Here is a 19657-nt window from a genome sequence, read left to right as displayed (position 1 = left end):
CCACACACACACGCACACACACACACGCACACACACATGCTAGCAGGGAGCGCCTGCCCAGTGTCCACTCCAGAGCTCCTCTACCTCAGTTCAGCTCACTCCCAACAGCCAGGCGCACTGAAGTGACCCTCGCCCGGAAGCCTGGTCATGGCAGGTCAGGTGTGGGTGCCTGGGAGGCTGGAGGAAGCAGGGAGAGGGCTTTACCTCCGGCTCAAGCCTGCCTTCCCTGCTAAAAGATGGCTGGCCTCGGTCTGGGCTGGATTCCAGTGGCTGGGCTGCCTGGGGCCAGGCCCTGGACAGAGAAGGGGAGATGTTTCCCCTGTGACTCCAGTCTGGCAAAGAGCCCTTCCCAGTGCGGAGCAGCGGGCTGCGCCGATGGTGGGAGGAGATGCCTGCGACTGTCCTTAGATCCCTGGCTGGTGAGGGCAGGGGGGTCTGCTCCTATCCCAGGACGGGGAAGTCCCAAGGCAGAGGTCTGAGCCCTCAGCCCTAGAGGATGCTGCAAGGAACTTACAGTGGGGAGGGGAAGCCCGAGAGCCCATGCCCCAGGACCCCGCAGCCCCGACCCTGCTCTGCCGCCCCAACTCACCCCAGGGAGGGGCTCCCGGGTGTGAACGCGGGTCCGGCCCCGAGGCCGAGGGGACTCTTGCAGCTGCCGCTGCCTCCGCCGCCGCCGCCGCCTTCCCGCCGCCGCGCTCTCAGTCCATTTCGGTGCAGTGCCGGCTGCCACCGCCGAGCCGAGCCCGGGAGAAGGAGGGCGGTCCCCGGATGGGGTGTGCGCTGCCCCGCGGCCCCGGGCCCGCCTCCCCGCCGCGGCCGCCCTTTCAGCACCGCGGACAGCGGCCAGCCCGCAGCCGGGAGCGCGCCGCCCTGCCCGCCCGCCCGTCAGCAGCTGGTCAGCCTGAGCGCGGCTGGGCGCTGCGCGGTGTCCTCATTCCTTCAGGCTCCTTCCCGCCCACCCGCGGAGGCCTCCCTCCGTCCGTCCGTCCCGCAGGGATCCGCTGGGAGAGCACAGGGCGCTGCGAGAGGCCGCCCGCCGTCCCCCGAGGGCCAGAGGCGCCTCGTTCAGCCCGTCCGAGCCGGGCTAACGCTCTGCTCCCAAGCCGCCGGCGAGACAAAGGCGAGCTCTCCGAGGAGGGACGTGGGCGCACGGCAGCGCAGCCTCTTAAAATGCGCGGAACTCGGCCGAAACCCGACCCAGCTCTAAGGGCGCTATCTCAGCCCCGATCCAGGCCAAAGAGGGTTGGACCTTGGCCGGGGCCCAGCGGGGGAGCGGCCCTCGGCCCAAGCCCTCATTTCTCCACTGTCTTCTGCAAGGAGTTAACCAGTTAGGGTCTGTCTCGGGAGCTGGGGGAGGAATGGCCGCTGAGGTCCCACTCCCATCTGGACCTCAATTCCCGCCCCCCCCCCCCCCCCACATCCTGGGTACCGGGGTGTCACTAAACCAACAGACGGGATTGCTGAGATCTGGAGGGTTCATGCAGAACCACTTCCACGGTTTCCATTTCTGTTCAAATCCCTCCCACTGCCCCTCAGGAGAGTCCTGGACTGAGATGGGATTCTGGCTCTGACTGCCTCTGGCACGGAAACTCCACCCCAGGTCTCAGGACCCCTAGTGACCGCTCTGCCTCATGACCTTGACTGTGTCTGTCAACTCCGAGCCTCTGCTCGCGGTCCCTCACCAGAAAACCAGGTTCCCTGTCCACCCACTGGAGCGTCAGAGCCCTTCATTCAGAAGTTATCCCACGAGCTGCAGTGCTGGGCCCGGTGCCGCGGGTGCTTGTGCAGGAGCTGACCTTGCTGGGGCCAGGCTCTTCACCTTGTCCTCTGCCTCCACCTCCACTTCCTTGAGCCCCAGAACACTCCCCGCCAGGGCCATGCACCAGAAAATCTACACTGCTACCCACCTGCCCCGTACCCAGGCATCCTTGCTCCCCAGAATGGCTACTACTGTCTTTGTGGGGGCCTGGCAGTTCCCAGCAGTGTTCATAGCACTACTGAAAGGCACATAATAGCTCTTTTTTTTAATAATCCTCACCTGAGGACATGCTTATTGATTTTAGGCGAATGGGGGGAGGAGGAGAGAGGAACATCGATGTGAGAAAGAACATCAGTTGGTTGCCTCTGTACGTGCCCCGAATGGGGTTCAGACCCACAGCCTAGGTATGTGCCCTGACTCGGAATCGAACCATGTCCTCCTGGTATATGGGACGATGCTCCAACCAACTGAGCCACACCAGCCAGAGTAAGAAGCACACAATAGTTCCTGAATGAGTAAGTCCAACACAAGTCCTACCAAGAATGGCATAATATTAAACCGGCTTTGGAATTTTACCTAATTCATATTCTCATTCCCTCTCTCTCCTCGCCCTCAGGCCCCACGCTGCCAAGCTGACCTTGGGGTGGCGAGCAGGGAGAAAGAGGCTCTAGGCTGCCAGAGAGTCAGAACAAGGTCCTTGCCAGCGGGCGATACACCAGCACTGAGAAGGCATTCAGCAGTACGTTATCACACGGCTGGGCTCAGGGCCCTTCCAATGCCTGCAAGCCAAATGACAGGGCAAGTCAGAACCACTGGACAGGCCGCGGGCCTGTTCTCACCACAGTCAATTCCTCAAAAACACAGCTGCTGCCAGCACCTTCTCCCCAGCAGTGGTGAGGGGTGAGAAAGCCACAGCTCACCTTCTGCCTAATGGAAAATGTATTTGCTGCTTCCATCAATGTAGTCCGGGCATAACGCTCCTGTGGGAGGGAACACAGCAAACTGGCAAGCAGCCTTTAAAAAGCATCAGATGTGAAGTCAGGCCGGGGTGGACTCCTAGCTCTGTCACACACTAGCGAGGAAATCGCCCGGCACACGGCAGGCGCACATGGCAGGGATTATGAATGTTACCGCCATGAGCTCAGAGCAGCTCTCTGATGTCAGGTGGGCTGGGGAGTGTTAGAGACTCTGGGCTCTCAAAGTGCCGGGGGTAGAAAATGACTGCAGCTTGTGCTTTTCACATTGTTTGTTTCTACCCCAATAGACAAGGAGGCAGCCCCAAACAGCTGCCAATCAACTTTTATCTCTATAAAACATGTTGTCAGCCAATGATAATTGGCCAAAGAGTATTTTACATTTTGCTTGAAAATATTGTTTCTATTCATCTGACTTTAACTGCCATGTGCTGGTGACAAACCCAGGTTATGAATGATTCATGCATAGACACAATGACTAATTAAACTTCCAAAAGGGACTATTCATTAAGAAATATAAATGCAAACTTTTTACTCATGGGCTTGCAAGTAGGTATCTGCAGGAAGCATTTGTGGAGGGTTTATAACCTCCGTTTCTTGTCAACAATACTGCAGATGGTCGATGAAAAATACATTTGCATTCATAAACTACTTCTTATTATGCAAACCATGGCGATTGAAGATTCTGTATGTGGTTCCTGAATACTTAGATTTTTTGCTGTTTTGATGAACGCTTATGGGTTTTTTGATCATGAGCCCTCTGACTCTATTGTTATATTTTAGTGATATTTACCTATTGACCTGGGGGCAGGGCAGGAGGCTAGCTGGGGTCTCAATCAAACTATTTTACTGCAAAGGCTCCTGAAATCCCTACTGGCCTGGCCCCAGCCCTTGAGATGACTGTGACCTGCTGTCTTGAACGCTGACCTAGCTGAGGCTCTCCGCCGTTCCACAGTTTGTCTTCCCTATCCATAAAGCAGAATTAATTAAGACGGAATATGCATTTCATAAGGCTGTGGCGTAGATGTGGTAAAGAGACAGGACTAATTACATCTAGAACAACAGATATGAGCTCTTGCAACCTGAAAAAGGGCAGTGTTTGCATCAGGAATTACCTTGGCCTTGACTATCAAAATCCTCCCAAGCAACGAAACTTAAAAACGGATTAAACAGATCCCATCCTCCTTGGCTCCAGACAGCCATGTGACACAAGAAGGCAAACACAGAGACAATGGGAGAACAGGCCTTAACTAATCTTACATTGTTGATCCAAGATTTTATCAGCCTTGAAATGACCCCTAACCACATTTGCCAGTGCATTCTCAGCAAGTTATATTTCAAACAAAAACATTTTAACCTTTGGGGTTGCTTTCTGCATTTTGCTTAGCCTTGGAGTCTTGCTGAAATATTGCCTGAAAGCTATGGGCACGCAGGTTATGAGAGCAAGGAGCAGAACATGTTTGGAAGACACACACACACACACACAACTCCAAATCCAACACCCAAACTGAGATCTCCTTGAATTCTCAAGACAAACATTGAGCCTCTGGCTTTGTCCTTTCCCATCAAGGATCACGTGTGTGTGGAGACTAGACAAGCAACCAAAACCACTGCGAAGTGGGTGGTGCGGTTTCAAGTTGACAATCTTCTCTTTCTCTCTTTCTCCCTAAAGAGGCGGTCAGCAGTAGTGCCAGGCATTTCCGTGGGGCTACACATCCAAAGGCTTTCCTGAGCCCCAGAATGCCTGGTCCCCCAATTTCACGGTAGGAGTGGGGCCCGGAGGGAATGGCTGGGATCATGGCCATGTCTTCGTTTCTTTTAAATTCCCTTTAATGTCACCATAATGTTTTTAATGGGATAGAAAATCAAGTTTGAGTGAATAGCAGAGGATGGTTTTTCTCACCAGTTCCCGCCCCGTCTCTTCCAAAAGACAGAATATCCTTTTCCTCCACCACTTCCCCCGCCTCCAGCCCGACGCACACATCTGCGAGCCAGCCCGCTGGGCTCCACTAACTGGGCTTTCTATCCACCTGCTCTCCAGTCCGCTGCCATCACTCTCCCGGGCAGCGAGCTCCGTGCCCGCCTCAGCTGAAGGCCCTGCAGGCTGTCACTGTGGGCACTGCCGCACTTTTCTCCTGCACCGGTTATCAATGGCCTTGCGCTGTGATAGTGTCTGGCAGACCCTGAGTGTCCAGTGTGATAAGCGTTTATGTAGCAATGGAACAGTCGTGGCGTATTTACATGAGCTATGGCAAAGGAATTTCCAGGGAGTACCTTCCCTTAACCTAGCCATGCATTTCTGCTAACGGGGAGGATATACTGGAACAACCTTTGTGGTGGGTAACTTGGCAACATATCAAAATGGGAAGCACGCACTTGACTCAGTAATCCCTTTTCTACGAATTTATCCTCAGGGAATCCTCATCTTAGTGCAAAAAAAAAAACCCAAAACCCCCCAAAACTCGGGGAGCAGAGAAATGCTGTCCCAGTGCCTCTTCTGATAACAAGGAAACGCTGCGCACAACCGAAATAGTTTAAAAGTGTTTCATTGGCCCTGGCCAGGGCGCTCAGTCGTCAGAGCACTGCCTGAGATGCCAAGGTAGCAGACCCCCCACCGAGAGGAAAGTATAAACCTAGATGGAAACGCCTCTGCGTTCAGGAAGCATGACAGGCAGTGAGCTTCAGGTCAGCAGATTAGAGAAGTTTCTCCCGTTCATGTATTTTTCGGGATGGTTGCAACTTTCTTTTTCTCTGTGAGTGTTTTTACAAAACAAAGCTTTTTTTTTTTTTTTTTTCCTGAAAAGGCAGGAATGTTCAGGAACACCCTTTTCACTCCTAGCATTCTGACTGACTGGCCTTGGATAAGGGCACATCCCTAACTAAAGCCACTGGACTACTTGGCACCTGGCACTCCGCCGCCCTCACGCCACCATGCAAGTGACACTCAGCAACTGCCAGTGGGGGAAGGGGTGAGAGCCAGCCTTCCAGTTCCAGAGCCCGGCATGCCTCGCCCTGACCTTCCCAAGTGCATCTCCAAACCACAGCTCTCACTGGCAGAGGGAGATGCAGGAGGTGCCAGGGGGATGTCGCTGCTCCACTTGCCTTGGGCTTAGGTCACACGTTCTGACCTGACCGGGACCCTCTGCCTCGGGAGTGAGTGACACAGAGAGCGACAGAGCCTGGAGCTCATGCTTGCAGATCCACACGCAGGTTAACACCTAAATGGCAACAAGGCATAAGCCTTTTGCATCTGATAGTTACAAAAGGAAAGTGCTATTATGCCCTTTAGCTACCAAGGAAGCAATTAGTCATCAAGGTGATTGCCCTGGCAGGAAAATTATACTTAACCCGCCTTAATGGTAAGGATGTATCACATGCAGACTGAACCTTTGTCCACTTTCTTTTCTTTTTTTAATATATTTTATTGATTTTTTTACAGAGAGGAAGGGAGAGGGATAGAGAGTTAGAAACGTCGATAAGAGAGAAACATCGATCAGCTGCCTCCTGCACACCCCCTACTGGGGATGTGCCCGCAACCAAGGTACATGCCCTTGACTGGAATAGAACCTGGGACCCTTCAGTCCGCAGGCCGACGCTCTATCCACTGAGCCAAACCACCAAACCACTTAGGGCTGTCCACTTTTTCTTATCAAATGACTCTGACCTATTGATCCTACTAATCCTCTAATGAAGGACAATCCCCCCAACAAAAAAACAACAACACACATTTCAGAATGCCTGTTTTTCCACTGAAATAGAATACGCGCTTTGAGCTGCTGACCCGTCCATGAGCAATGGCTGTCCTTCTGGGCACCATTAAGGGTCCAGCCCGGGGCACCAGAAGCCAGTCCCTTTGCTCAGCTACACCCTTTACCACTCTCTGTTTCATTGGCCGATAACTCACACCCATGTTCCCCCTCTCCGTTCAGGTGAGGACCATGAATAGCTGTCAATAGTGGAGAGTACAGCACTCCCAGTACAGATACAATCCCTCTTCTTAGGAAGGAAAATGGCTGCACCTACCCCCGGAAGGTAGGGGCCAAGATCTGGATCCAAGTGCACCTGGTGAACACCCTACCCCGTCCCTTCTGCCTCCCTGGCTCCGGTGCATTTTAAAAGTATGTGATAGTAAAACAAACTCCATTATTCCATGGAAAGTATGGAATTTGAAAATGGGGGAACCCAGCCAGCTGCGGCAGGCAACCCAGGGAGTCTGAGCAGACCATGTTTCTTCAAATGAGATCCACGGGGCAGGGGAGGGGGGAGCGCTGTCATGAGGCCTGAATGGAATGCTTCTTAAAAATGCAGGTTGCTGCCCTGGCCGGTGCTGCTTAGTGGTTAGAGTGTTGACCCTCGAATCCAAGGGCGGTGGGTTCAATTCCTGGTCAAAGGCAAGTATTTGGGTTGCAGGTTCCCTCCCCACCCCCGGTCAGGAGACACCAGCTGATGTGGCTCTCACAGCAAAGTTTCTCTCTCTCTCCCTCCTTCCCTCCCTTCCACTCTCTCTGAAAAAGCAATGGAAGAAATATCCTCAGGTGAGGATTAGCAAAAAAATAATAAAAATGGGGGTTCCTGACCATCAGATCAGAATCTTGGTAATCTGCTCCCAAGAATTTGAACGTGCTCACCCCAGGGGACTTCATGCCCGCCAAAGTCAGAGAACAGTCATTGTGTTGTTTAATCCGTGCCAGTCAATATTTTGCTAACTTAATGAGCTCACAAGAGACCTCATTACACCTTCTGACAAGCTGAGCAGATGGGGCTGCTCGTTGCAAGGGGTCTGAGAGGTAACAGGGCGCATGTGGCTGGGTTTTCCTTTTATCCTGCGATTATGTACTCGTGTCCCTACCCAGAGAGTAAAGACGAAGGAGGTGCCACAGAAGAACCCGCCATGGCTGAGTGCTTGCAGGCATTTTCCAAGCACCAGGGAGCAGCTCCCCCCCAACAAGCAAGAAACCCTGCGTTTCAGGAAGCCATTCCTTCAAAAGGGAAGAGAGGCATGTGGAGTGGGCCAAGGAGACACCACCGTTTCTCTAGGCCACGCGCATCAAAAGCAGCAGGCCCGCCAGGAGCTGTTTACAGAGCCAGAGCAACGCCACACGCCCAGGAATTTCTTTCCACGTTAGGGGGCCACGACCAACAGGGGCAGGAGGAAAGCCGTCGAAGTCCTACCTTTCAGGGGATTTTCATTTTAGAGCGACAGGATGGCAGGCTGCCCCCAGGGCCGCCAGTCACCCAAGCTTCCCTCAGCCCCGCACAGATGTGAGCCTTGGTTGCTCTAAGGACAGAATCTTGGCTGCCTGGAGTCATTCCAAGCGCTGGGCTGTGATATCAGAATAGGGCTATGACATCAGTGGTGGGGGGCAGGCCAGCCTGGGGAGCAGGGCAGGAGAGAAGGAGCTCTCAGGGGCTGGATTAGCCCCCCCTCGAAGTCAGGCCCAAGACAGAGGGGTGGCCAGCTCTGTATTCCATTCTTACAACCCCCAGCTCGCCCTGGGAAGCTAACCTGGAATCTGAAAATGATTCTCAAGTACCAAGAGGCAAGCCAGACGACCTGCTGGTGCTTAGACGTGACTCAGGAGCAAAGAGAGCAAATGCGCTATCCTCTCGCGCCCCCCTGTGGCAACAGAAGGGATACTCTATTTTCTGACTGGGAAGTTCAACTTTCGGCCCCGCCTGGAGTCAGGAGCAGAGGGCTGACTGTCCCAGGATTCAGTTCAATGCAGGGACATGAAATGCAGGTCGCCCTTTTCATCTGAATTTGAGAACCACTATAAATAAATTGTAGTATAAGTATGTCCTGACGATTACATGGGACACATTTATACAGAAACATTACTTGTTGTTTATCTGAAGTTCAAATTAAACAAGTGACCTGTATTTTTATTTGCTAAATCTGGCAATCACACCCAGGGAGACTTTTTTTCTTAAATGCGGGTGACCCCCCATGCTGCTCTCATTCATTCAGATTTACCAGGGCAAGGGAAGCTGGGAACCTGTGTTATTTTTAAGCTGCCATGGTGACTATTATTAATAACTACAGCTAACTTTTTGAGCAATTGCCAAGCCATGTGCTAAGTTCTTATGCATTTCTAGGTTAATCCTCTATGAGGTGGTTCCATTATTAAGCCTATTTATAGAGAAATGAGGCAAAAGACAGCGAGCAATTTGCCCAAGGTCACACAGACAGGAGGTTTGAACCCAGGCTCCCACTGAGCTAGAAATCTTTGAATTGGAAGGATGCTAGGAGGTCCGTAATCAAAGCCTCCAATGGACTGACAAGTGGGGAATCTGAGGCTCTGGGAAGGCCTTGCTCGCGCTAACCTCTAGGCTACTGTGCACAAGGGGCTGAGCCAGGTTGCAGATACAAGCATCTGGCCCAGGCAGGGGGCTGGCTCAGGGAGGGTTTCCAGAACGGCCTCTCCTTGAAGGATAAGCAAACTTAAGGGAAAGCAGGGTATGGGAAGGGGCTGGGCGCTAGGGAAGAGGTTCAGCATGCACTCTGAAGGGTCTCAAGTCCAGGACCAGATTCTTCCAAAGAAAGGGCACAAGCCCCACCCCCACAAACATTTCCATCCTTAGAACTGCCAGCCACCCCAACAACATAAGCATCTCACTGCTGAGAGCACACAGAGCCAAGCAGGAAGGGCAAACACACACCTCAACCTTCCGGGTTGATCTGGAGTCGACGGGGTCTCCTGGTCACCCCCAGCCCCCAAGTGCCTTCGATTCCCACTCTCTCCAGACCCACCACGTTGCACGTACACCCACTGCGCCAAGCGCTCTACCTGAATGGCTCCCCATCATGCGGACAGCCTTGGCCTTGGCCAGCTCCAGGGCGGTGATCCACTGCTGCCGCTCCACATCCGAGCTGGCCTTGAGGTGGTAGGTCTTTGCCCCACTGGTCAGCACGATACTGCAATAATCCTCCCTGTCAAAGTGCGCGGTGGACATGTTGATGGTGCCCCGGCAGGTGTGGGCCATTTCGCCCTCGTTTCTGTAGGATGCAAGAGAAGGAATGGGTTGAGGCTCCCCAACTCAATAGCTCCAGACAAAAGAAAGCCTCGGGGCAAATCCTCAGATACGCAGACCCTGGAGTCAGAGCTGGGAGGTGAAGCTTATGGGGACTGATTGCTAGAGGCTTGATTGAAGGGCTCTCAGTGGGCAGAGGGAGGAAGGAGGAGGGCCTGCATTGGTGCCACGTGCAGGGCATGCCTGCTGTGGTCTGAGCCCTCGCAGACACCAAGCAACGGAGAAGGGTGACTGCCCAGCGTCCTGCTAGACAGCGCAGGCCTCTAACTCCATAGCAGGCTCTTTCCACTAAAGTCTCAGACCCCCAGAGATGGAGCAGGTAGGAACCTGAGAGTCCTGCCACTCCAACTGAGACTACAGACCCAGACCTCCAGGGTGGACTCGGAAGCATCCCTTTCACTTATGCAACAGTTTACCAAGTACTTCTTCGTGGTTTGTTTCAAACAGCCAAGAAGGGCTGTTTACGGATGGAGTCACAGAGGTTTGGAGACTTCCTCCCACACTAGGCAGGGCTGACTAGTGTAACCAAGAGGACATTGTGGAAATAAAAAAGAGTGTGACTTTGAGGGTAGTGCTCTCTTGGATCACTCTTTCTGGGAAAATCCAGGTGCCATGTGGTGAGGACCCTCAAGCAGCCCTTTCGAGAGGCCCACCTGTCAGCAACCAGCATCACTTTGTCAGGCCTGTGAGTGAGCCCCCAGCCCCAGTCAAGCCTTCAGATGAGTGCAGCCCTCATGACACATCCTGAGCCAGAATCACCCCAACTAACCTCCCACTCATGAATTCCTGACCCACGGAAATGCTAAGATATTTATGGTTTTAAGCCACTAAATTTTGAGATGATAATGAAATCACTGTTGTTTTGAGCCTCAAAGTTACACAGCGATAGATAACTGATAAACCTGGGGACATGGGCAGCTGACTCTGCCCACGTGTGAGTGTCCGGCAAGCATCAGATCCCAAAGGAACACAACCAGCTTCTCATGAAGCCTCCAGAGCCAGCACTCCAGCGGCACGGTCACATGCAGAGCCAGTCCTGGAGAGAGGTGAGCCAGACAGGGGGTCTCCTGTATAAAGGTAACAGGGGGGGAGCCAAGGGTGAGGGAAGGCTCCGCAACCATCCCAGCTAAACAGGAGCGCACGCCCAAATGACATAACACACAGAGGAGTGTCAGAGGACACCAGCCTAGCTCATTGCAGGGGAATCCAGGCAGGCCCATGCTGAGATGACCTGGAATGAAGGCTGCCCTGCCTGGCGTCTGCAGCAATGAGAAGGGGTTCTCCTGGGGGCTGGGAGGTGGCAGCTGCAGAGATCTGGAGAGGAGAATGAAAGGCATGTGGTTTGCAGAGGGAAATAGGTAAGATGAGCAGAAGGACCAAGGCGGGGGGAGGGGAGAGGCAGGGTAAGCGAGAGGAGGGGCCTGACTGGGAAGGGCTGAGGATGGTGAAGCCAGGGAAGCCACACACTGCATTTTAGGAAGCCAGCACCTACTGCTGCTTCAAAGGACAACACTATCTGGCAGTCCCCCACGCAGGCTCAGGAACGCCATCTGCTTTCTTCTGGGTTTAGGCAATGGCCCAGCAATGCCGACCAAATGGTGTGAGTCAAGACTGTGAAATCGGTATTCAACGCACAGGGCTGTGGCTGAGCATGTGATGAGGTGTCAAGAGGAGAGAAGCTAAGTGATCCGAACTCTGAGACCTCATAAAGATGGAAACAGACGCGGGAAAGAGTGCACTTGAAAGAGGAAAGCATACAGCACCCCACATGACCCCAAAACTCACTGGCAGTTGGCTTCGTGGGTACGATTAAGGCTACATCCCTGTGTGGCGACACCTGCTGCTAGTATGTGATTCACCACCCACCAAGCTGCCAATTTCCATTTGGTTCAGAGTGTTTTCTACCATCTCCTCCTCCCCACATGTCAGAACCTGTAGTTGTCCAGGAAACAGGCCCATGTCCTCCATTTCCCCTGGAACTAACAGATGTTGATCTTGGTTTAGGGAACCTCACACCCTTTTCACCGGCCTGTCTTTCTCTATTGACCTCATTTGCCAGCGACATCCCTGAATACTAACGGAGGCTTGCATCCCCACCCCAGGAACTCCCCCACAGCACTGAGCCTGGACCTGCTGGCCTCTTACTAAATGGCCAGGATAGATGCAGACTTTCCTCCGCCTTCTCCTCCAGGCAGTGGTTTGGCGATGGTGTGCATGTCTGTCTCCCACACTGCCTGGTACACTGTTGGTCCTCAATAAAGGACTCAACCAAAGCTGGTGTGTTCTCACCATGTTCCAGGCTGCTCACCAGGCCTCCATCTTGGATTAACAGACCCTCCCGACCAGTAAAGAAGGTGTAAGGGTCAGGAGGAGCTGGAGAACAACTCCAGGCATTCCATCCCAGTCACAAGAGAACTTGCAGACGGAGCAGGTCCATGTGGCCAGTGCACCTGCCATACACAAAAGCCGCGCCACCCACCGAAAGCCGGGGGAAGGCATCGATCCGAAAAGTATCTCTGAAGCAATAAAGGGCCAACTACGTGCCCGCAGAGAAGGCCCTCAGCACGCAAGCAGCAGGCCCTGTAGTGTCAGACACCCCGCAAGGCTGGCATGTGCTTCCTCTGATAGGAAACCAGAAGCCACGCTGCTACTGCAAGCCAGGTGTAAGCACTCACTCTCCCCGAACCACAGTGAAGGTCAGCCCTTCGACCTGACATCACTGAAATCTGCAAGGGGGAAGCAGGTCAGACTGTGCAGAAAAGAATTCACGTAGCAGGCCTGAGATTGCGCATCCTTTGGAAGGCCTGTGGCCAAGGTTGGCCCTTGGCGGGAGTCTGGGAGTCTGGATTTGGGGAGCACCCCCATTCCCTAACTGGTAAGGGGGGCTGACAATACCTAAACTGCTAGTACAATGTGGTCCATGCCGAACACCTGCTTTCCTTCTGGGAGTCTGAACTTTGGCAGCGTGCCAGAGGGCGCCCACGTGACCAGCCCCCAGTGAAAACCCTGGGCGCCGAGTCTCTAATGGTCATTTCACATGTGTTGTCACAACTTGTTGCTGGAAGAATTAGTGTGTCCCGTGTGACCAAACTGGCAAAGGAGCCTTGAAAGCCAACGCCTGGTTTCCCAGAATTCACCCCAGGCCTCACTTCCCTTTGCTAGTTGTGCTTTGCTGTCATCAAGCACAGCTGTGAGCACGCGTTGATGGGCGCGTCCTGGAGTCCACGTGGTCATCGAACCTGGGTTAGTCTTAGAGACTAGCAGGACCCCAGCGAGGAGTCTCACATGTGTTGTGGGTGGACCTTGGCACAGGCTGGGTCAGGAGGCTGTTGGAGTCCTGCCATGAGCTCCCATTCCTTCCTCCATGTAACAGGGAAATAAGGAAGAGCCTGCACTCCTCACCAAGACTTCAGACTGGAAGTCACTCTGACACGCGGACAACCCACAGGCCTGAGGGCCTGTTGGAGACTGGCTGTCACACAGGGTGGAGGCCTTGCCTCTGACCTTTGGCCTTCCCACAGGGTCTTGAGCGTTTAACATGTGCAAGGAAACCATCGGGCACACAGGAAACCAGTTTAAAGAGCTATGTGATTGCGAGAAGCCCTTTTAAAAGCTTGACCCTTGCTCCTCATCCCTCCAGCCACTGCCACACTTTACCAAGTGGCATCACTGTAGGTATACACATCAACATGCACAGCTCTTGCAATCCTACGTAAAAGCCAACGAGGACCACAGACATAGGTTGTTGCTTCATAGAGGAGACACATTCCAGTCTGTCAACAAAGTATCCAGGTAAGCGGAGTTTCATAGCCGTCACTTTTCAGGTTCTCCTGGCTTAAGCCAGCAACGTCCCATTTATCTTCCTCATCTATTCCAGCAAACAAGTTCTGGTCATCGAAAACAAGAAAAATCAAAGCTGCACTAACATGCGTGGCTTTCTGAAACCCACAGAACGCCAGGTAGCTCTCTTTCACTCACCCACTCGCCCATTCAGATGAGCCAAGCTCCTGAGGGCTCATCAGCGGCAGAGTACCATGCTGGGCTCTATGCGGAACACAAAGGTGCCGCCGAACGTGGCCGTGGTGTCTGTCCCTTTAACACGAAGCTGTCTGCAGAGGTGGCCACATAAGCTCCCTGTAAACTCCCGTGATCCTGGCATCAGCCAGGAGCCACTGTGGGTGTTTCAAAGGGAAGAAACCCAAGCTAAGGAGCTAGATGGGACATGGACCATGGAAAGAGCATCCTGGAGAAGACGAGGCAATTCCAGGCGCCACGTGGGGGATGCACTGCCCGGGGCAGAAGCTGGGAGCTGGGACGCCAGTTAAGCACAGGGCAGACCTGAACCATGGAGGTGGCATGAGGGATGGAGAAGAGAGACCAGAGGAGAGAGATGGGCAGGGTGTGGCAATTCCATCTGATGTGGGGTGAGGGAGGGAGGGAGGTGACAGCAAGCATGACTCAGAGGTTTGCAGCTATTCATAGAAAGAGAGGAGTTAGGAGAAGGAGCAGGTTTTGTGGGAAAAATTAGTTGGTGTCCCTAGGCCTCGCTAAGAGCATCGCTGTGCATTGTGCTCATGCTGCTAGTCCACGGGTGCCCTCTTTGCAACACCCTTGTGCTAAAAGCTAAGAAAATACACTTCAAACAAAGGTTTACGTCACAAACCTGGGTGCTCCATTTCAGCCTCCTAACAGCCTCACCGTGTAAAACACTGAACGGTATTTCAAATTAAAGCAGCATCCAATCTAATGAGGCCGCTCTCTAGGGCGGAGACCCCAGTAGCTTCATCTTTGGACTGGCACTTCCTAACTTCACGTTTTCAGGGACACTTTGCAGCTGGGTCGTCTTTTCCATCGCCTCGCTTCAAGGATGACCTAAACTGGCATTGAAAACACTATTTCCTGGCGCACAGTCTCCATGAGTTTGCCTTTGAGAGCAGGTCTCACTAGAGCAGTGGATCTCAACCTTGGCTGCACATGAGAATCACCTGGGAATCTTTTTTTAAAATCCTGATTTCTGGGCCTCATCCTCCGGAAATTCTGTTTCTTTGTTATGGGGTGGGGCAGAATTTCTGGAGGATGAGGCCCGGAAATCAGGATTTAAAAAAGATTCCCAGGTGATTCTCATGTGCAGCCGAGGTTGAGAACCGCCGCACTAGAGGCATGAATGCCTTATCGGTCCTAGAGGCATAGATGTCTTGGTCTGCCATCTTCTGTTACACCCCAAAAAGGTCCCGGTCCACCAGATGTCCAGTGGTCTTCTTTAGCCAGAGGACTTCCAAAATTTACTTTCACTTGGACCTTAACAGACACTTTCTTATAGACACTAATTTCCTTGAGGCCTTCCGTGCTATCTGGCTTAGCCATTCCTACCCATAGATTTAGTCTGATCAATAAATTAATTAAAACAAACTTTTTCTGTTTGCAATTGTTTCCTGGTAAACAAATGTCATTTATAATATCAACAAATAGGCAACTGGTAAACAACAAAACAGAATTTTGCCTAGCTGAATCAATGTTGTCGTTAATATGGATAAAGCTTATGTTTGGCGCACGCTCTCCATAATGACTTGCTGAAGCCAATACTTTTGAAACTTTCACAACATTTATTATTTCCCCCCCTAATTTCATGTAATTACATGTTCCCTATGAGGTAAGAACTGGGGGTGAATTTTTTATGGGAACTACCAACCAAAATAAAGGAAAGCAAACTGAGCACAAAACCATACTCTCCTTGTTGGTATCCAAATAGACGTGATTGAAAATGTCAAGCAATGGGTAAGAACCTCATCTCCCGAGTTTATTTATGTTCCTACCACATTGTTGAGAAGAAGTAAAAACCTGCTAACAATTATCCATGCTTCCCAGAAATTCTTTCTATATGTGACAATATTTACAAAAAGCATCTTTTTTTCCTGATAATACAGACGTCACTAAGCCCAGCTGTTTAGCATTATGTACTTTTCCCCTCAGAATAAGCTTAAGTGATCAACTGTGCTTCTCAAGCAAAATCCAGGGCAGAAGTACCCGAGGAAGCCACACAACGGAGAAAGTCTAATCCAAACCCCCAATTATTTTCTATTAAGAGAAAAAGAATGCAGATGGAAATGCAGGTCAAGACTGTCAGACGCCACAGTAAACCCAGTTGACTGACAAAGTCAATGCTGACACTATCAAGTTTTGCAAAGGATATAGACCCACAAGACCTCTTATTAATTGCAGGTGGGAGTGTAAATTGGTACAAGTGCTTTGGAAAAGTTTGGCATTAGGTAAGGCGAACGTTCATTGTCTACATCCCAGTGATTTCGCCCAAGAGAAATCCCTGCACATGTCCAAGAAAGTTCGTAGTCACCCATCCAGAGGAAAATGCGCCAATAAGAAGTGGTACACTCACATTCTGGACTGTTACAAATAAGTTCCCAAAATCATATGCTGTAAAATACCCTTTTAAAAATAAAGTTAAAGATGGTTGAAATAAAACTAAATAAAAAAGGAAAGAAAGGAGATAGTGACTAGGATTTGGGAAGGTGGTTATACTGGAGGGGGGCAGGCTGGTAGGAGGGCTGGGGAGGGAGCACAAGAAATATATACTCACATTTTCTCCAAACATCAGGCTTCACTTAGTTGTGTTTGTGTGTGTGTGTGTGTGTGTGTGTGTGTGTGTTAATTAGAGAGTGGTCTTTCCAACAGGGAAAAGGATCTCTCTTTGCTCAGTTGCCTGACTCCAAGAACACCATGTTCTCTGTGATTATTAGTACAGTCGACTGGCCGAGGGCCAGCAATATACCACATGAGAAGGCACATTAGGAACACGTGTCAGCTTTCTCCTTTGCCAGGAATTAAAGAGTGACCCCAATTGTGGAGTGGGAACCATCACTTAAGTTCAGTAGAGTTCCCAAATTCTCAGGGGCACCGTAGACTCAACCATCCTCTAGAAACTGTGTTCCCAAAAGGCTGGGCAAGACCATGTCAGTCCTAAGGTAGGTGACCTGCAGGAACGAGCAAACAGCAAGGCAGGGCCCTCCTGTTTGCGGTGAAAAGGGAGCAGTGCTTCGCAGACTACGGTCAGGCCCAGCGTCACCTGGGAACTGTTAGAAATGCTGAAACTCGGGCTTGGGGGGCTGACTGACTAGCTGTCCCACAACTACCGAGACCAGAGGCCCTAGATCACTCCCTCACTTCACCCCCTGCTCACACCCTAAACCCACTTGGCTTGCCAGGGGTCATGTCCACAGGGGGCTCCCCTGCCAGAGGTCAGGGCCCCCAATCCTGGGAGGTTAGCTAGAGGCATCACTCCTGCTAGCGCGCATGTTCCCAGATAGCCAGAGGCCAGTAATGGTGCCCTCCAACCCCGGTGCCTCCGTCCCCAGGACTGCGCCATCACCACCCTGCAAACGCAGGTGCCCCGGTGGCCTGTCCTACCTGTAGTACGACAGCAGGCCGTTGCTGAGCACGAACCAGCGCCGCTGGTAGCCCTTCAGGTAGTTGGTCCACTTGAAGAGCCAGCCCTTGAAGCTGTCCAGAGGCACCACGGCCTTCGGGGCGGCGGAGGCGGTGCCAGCCCCTGCAATTGGGACCCCATAAGGCACCCTCAGCTGTCCTGGTCGCGGGAGAGCTGGGGGCTTTGACGCGGGCTGCGCCCCTGACTCGGGTCTGGTAGAGGGCACGCTCCCCACGGGCGCCGGCGGCCTTCCAGATGAGGCCTTGGGGGGTTGTCCTTCCCCTACACGTGGGCCCAACTCTTGCCGGGGCCCTGTCTCCCGCCCCGGCTGCAGGTCCGATTCCGGTTTGTACCCCGGCCTCGGCGGAGGCGTCTTCTGGGGCTCCGGCTGCGATGGCTGCGATCGCTGCGATCTCGGCCCTGGCTCCCAACCTGGCCGCGGCACCTGTTCCGGCCCCGTCTTCCACTCGGGCGCGGGCACCGGCTGGGGCTGGGGCTGGGGCTTCGGCTTCGGCTCCCGTCCGGAGTCGGGCGTGGGGGCGCTCATGCTCGGTGCGGCCGCGTGGCAGGATAGACAGGGGACAACAGTGGACAGCGACGACGACAGCCCGCGGAAGCGGCCGCAGCAGCCGCCGCCTCGGCACAGAGCGGCCGCTTTCCCCATCGAGCCGGCGACCCGAGCGCGGAGCGCGGAGCACCGAACGCGGCCGAGCCGGAGGGAGGGGGAGGGGGCGGGGGAGGCGGAGGCCGGGGCGGGGACTCCGCGGGCGCGCGGCGCAGGCGGTGGCGAGCGCGGGGCCCTCCGCGGGCCGTGCCACCCCACGCAGCCGGACCGGCGGGCTGGGGTCCTACTCGCGCTCAGCGGACGGGACTCGGACCCCGGTCCGTCTCTGTGTCGCCAGCGCCCGGCTCAGGGGCCGGCCCTTGGAAGGCGTCCTGGGAACACCTGTGGGGCGAGAGCTTGGTGGGCGGGCGTCGGGGAGGGGCGGGGAGCTCCAGGCCCCCATCCCTGCCTGCACCCCAACCCGTGCCAGGTTCTGGGGTAACAGCGATGAGCGCGGAGCCCTCCGGCTGTCTGTCCCGGACCGGTTCGCTCCCGAAACCCAGGGGCGAGGGACAGGCAGGGAGCAGGTGCCGCGCCCAGAAACCAGTAAGTGCGCCCGAAGCACAAATGGCCCGCTGACGCCAAGCGCGGAGATGGACGCCTCCCGCCCGCACGGCGGCCATTACCTGCCTGTGGGTCCTTCCCGCGACGCCCAGGCGCTGACCCAAAGCCACCGCTGCCCTCGCCTCCTGGCCAGCTGGCCCCTGGTTCAGGCCAGGGCACTGCGCGTGGCGACATGGCCCGGCTCTCTGTAAAGGAAGACAGAGTTTTGTCTGAAAGCGGATTCTTAACTTGGATCCTCGACATCCCCGGGTAACCTCGGCTGACGTCCCGGAGGCCTCTGCAGGAGTCTGCGGAGTTTCCCGCCTCTGCGCATTCTTTCTGGAAAGAAGGTCCCTGGCTTTTCCAAAGGAGTCTGTGATCCTAGGAAGGTTAGACATCACTGATTTACAGGCTCTGTCCGAAAGGGAAAGGTCGATGGTTCCCACCGGTAATCAGAAATACAAGCGGAAAGGCTGGGGATCCGGCTTCCGCCCAGTCCCTCCCGACTCCAGACCTGTGGGCAGGAAGGCTCCCCTCTGCTCATCGCACCGGACTTACCGCCCCCTGCCCCTGCCCGGGTTTATTCCTGATCTTTGCTCCTGATAAGGCTGCCTGTGCAGGTGCAGCGGCCAGTGACGGAGGCATGAGCAGAGCAGGAAGGAGGGGCAGGTGCAGAGGGTCTCCGGTGCCTAACAAGGGGCATTACTACAAGCCTTGGCAGGACACTCCCTGTAAGCAGTAGCCCCTGGAGATGGCAGCTAGGCCTCAGCTGTGTATCAGCGCCAAGCCCAGGGAGGCAGCAGAACCGGGCGGAGCCTGCCCCGGTGACATCAGCACCAGCTGCGGTGACTAGTGACCCCTCCCCGGCGGGACCAATCAGCGGAGCCCAGGACCCTGAGGAGAGACAGGGCGGAAAACTGATGATTATTCTCCTGAGGGCCTCCAGAGACCTCAGACAGCGCGCTCCGGCCTGCTGTTTGTGCCAGATGTGTGTGCAACCCCCGAGGAGGGAAGCCAGGTGGCAAGTGAATGTTAATGATATGTTTTGACTCCTGCAATAAAAGCATGACAGAGCGGGTGAAGGCGTCACATAAAGGACATGGTATGCACGGAGTTAGGAGATCAGGGTGTGGAAGGGCATTCAAGGCAAAGGAACCAGCATGTCCAAAGTCCCAACCCGGGAGAGAACACCTTGCCTGGGACATGACAAAGGGCTCAGCATACCCGAAGAGTGGGGCAAGAGAGGCAACAAGCGTCCGGCTGCATCTGGTGGACACACCATGAGAAACGGATGCCATTTATCCCAC

The 19657-nt window shown here is 53.9% G+C and overlaps 1 protein-coding gene across 4 annotated transcripts in view; it reads right to left on the bottom strand.

The window, feature by feature from the left end:
- OSBP2 (oxysterol binding protein 2) overlaps window positions 1-19657 on the bottom strand; it is a 66519-nt gene that overhangs the window by 37992 nt on the left and 8870 nt on the right. For 2 of the 4 annotated variants that reach the window (XM_059676019.1, XM_059676017.1), the window contains exons 2-4: window positions 18434-18556; window positions 17185-18149; window positions 9522-9730 (exon numbers count right to left, since the gene is read on the bottom strand). In XM_059676019.1, the coding sequence (XP_059532002.1) occupies window positions 9522-9730; window positions 17185-17867 (892 nt within the window). In that variant the 5' untranslated portion in view covers window positions 17868-18149; window positions 18434-18556. Of the gene's footprint in view, window positions 1-9521; window positions 9731-17184; window positions 18150-18433; window positions 18855-18908; window positions 19133-19657 lie in introns of those variants that run through there. The other 2 variants (XM_059676018.1, XM_059676016.1) reach the window with 2 other exon arrangements.

The sequence above is a fragment of the Myotis daubentonii genome, chromosome 19 (assembly GCF_963259705.1).
Source record: "Myotis daubentonii chromosome 19, mMyoDau2.1, whole genome shotgun sequence".
Taxonomy (NCBI): domain Eukaryota; kingdom Metazoa; phylum Chordata; class Mammalia; order Chiroptera; family Vespertilionidae; genus Myotis; species Myotis daubentonii.
The sequence above is the reverse complement of the archived record's forward strand: the minus strand, read 5'-3'. Positions and strand labels throughout refer to the sequence as shown.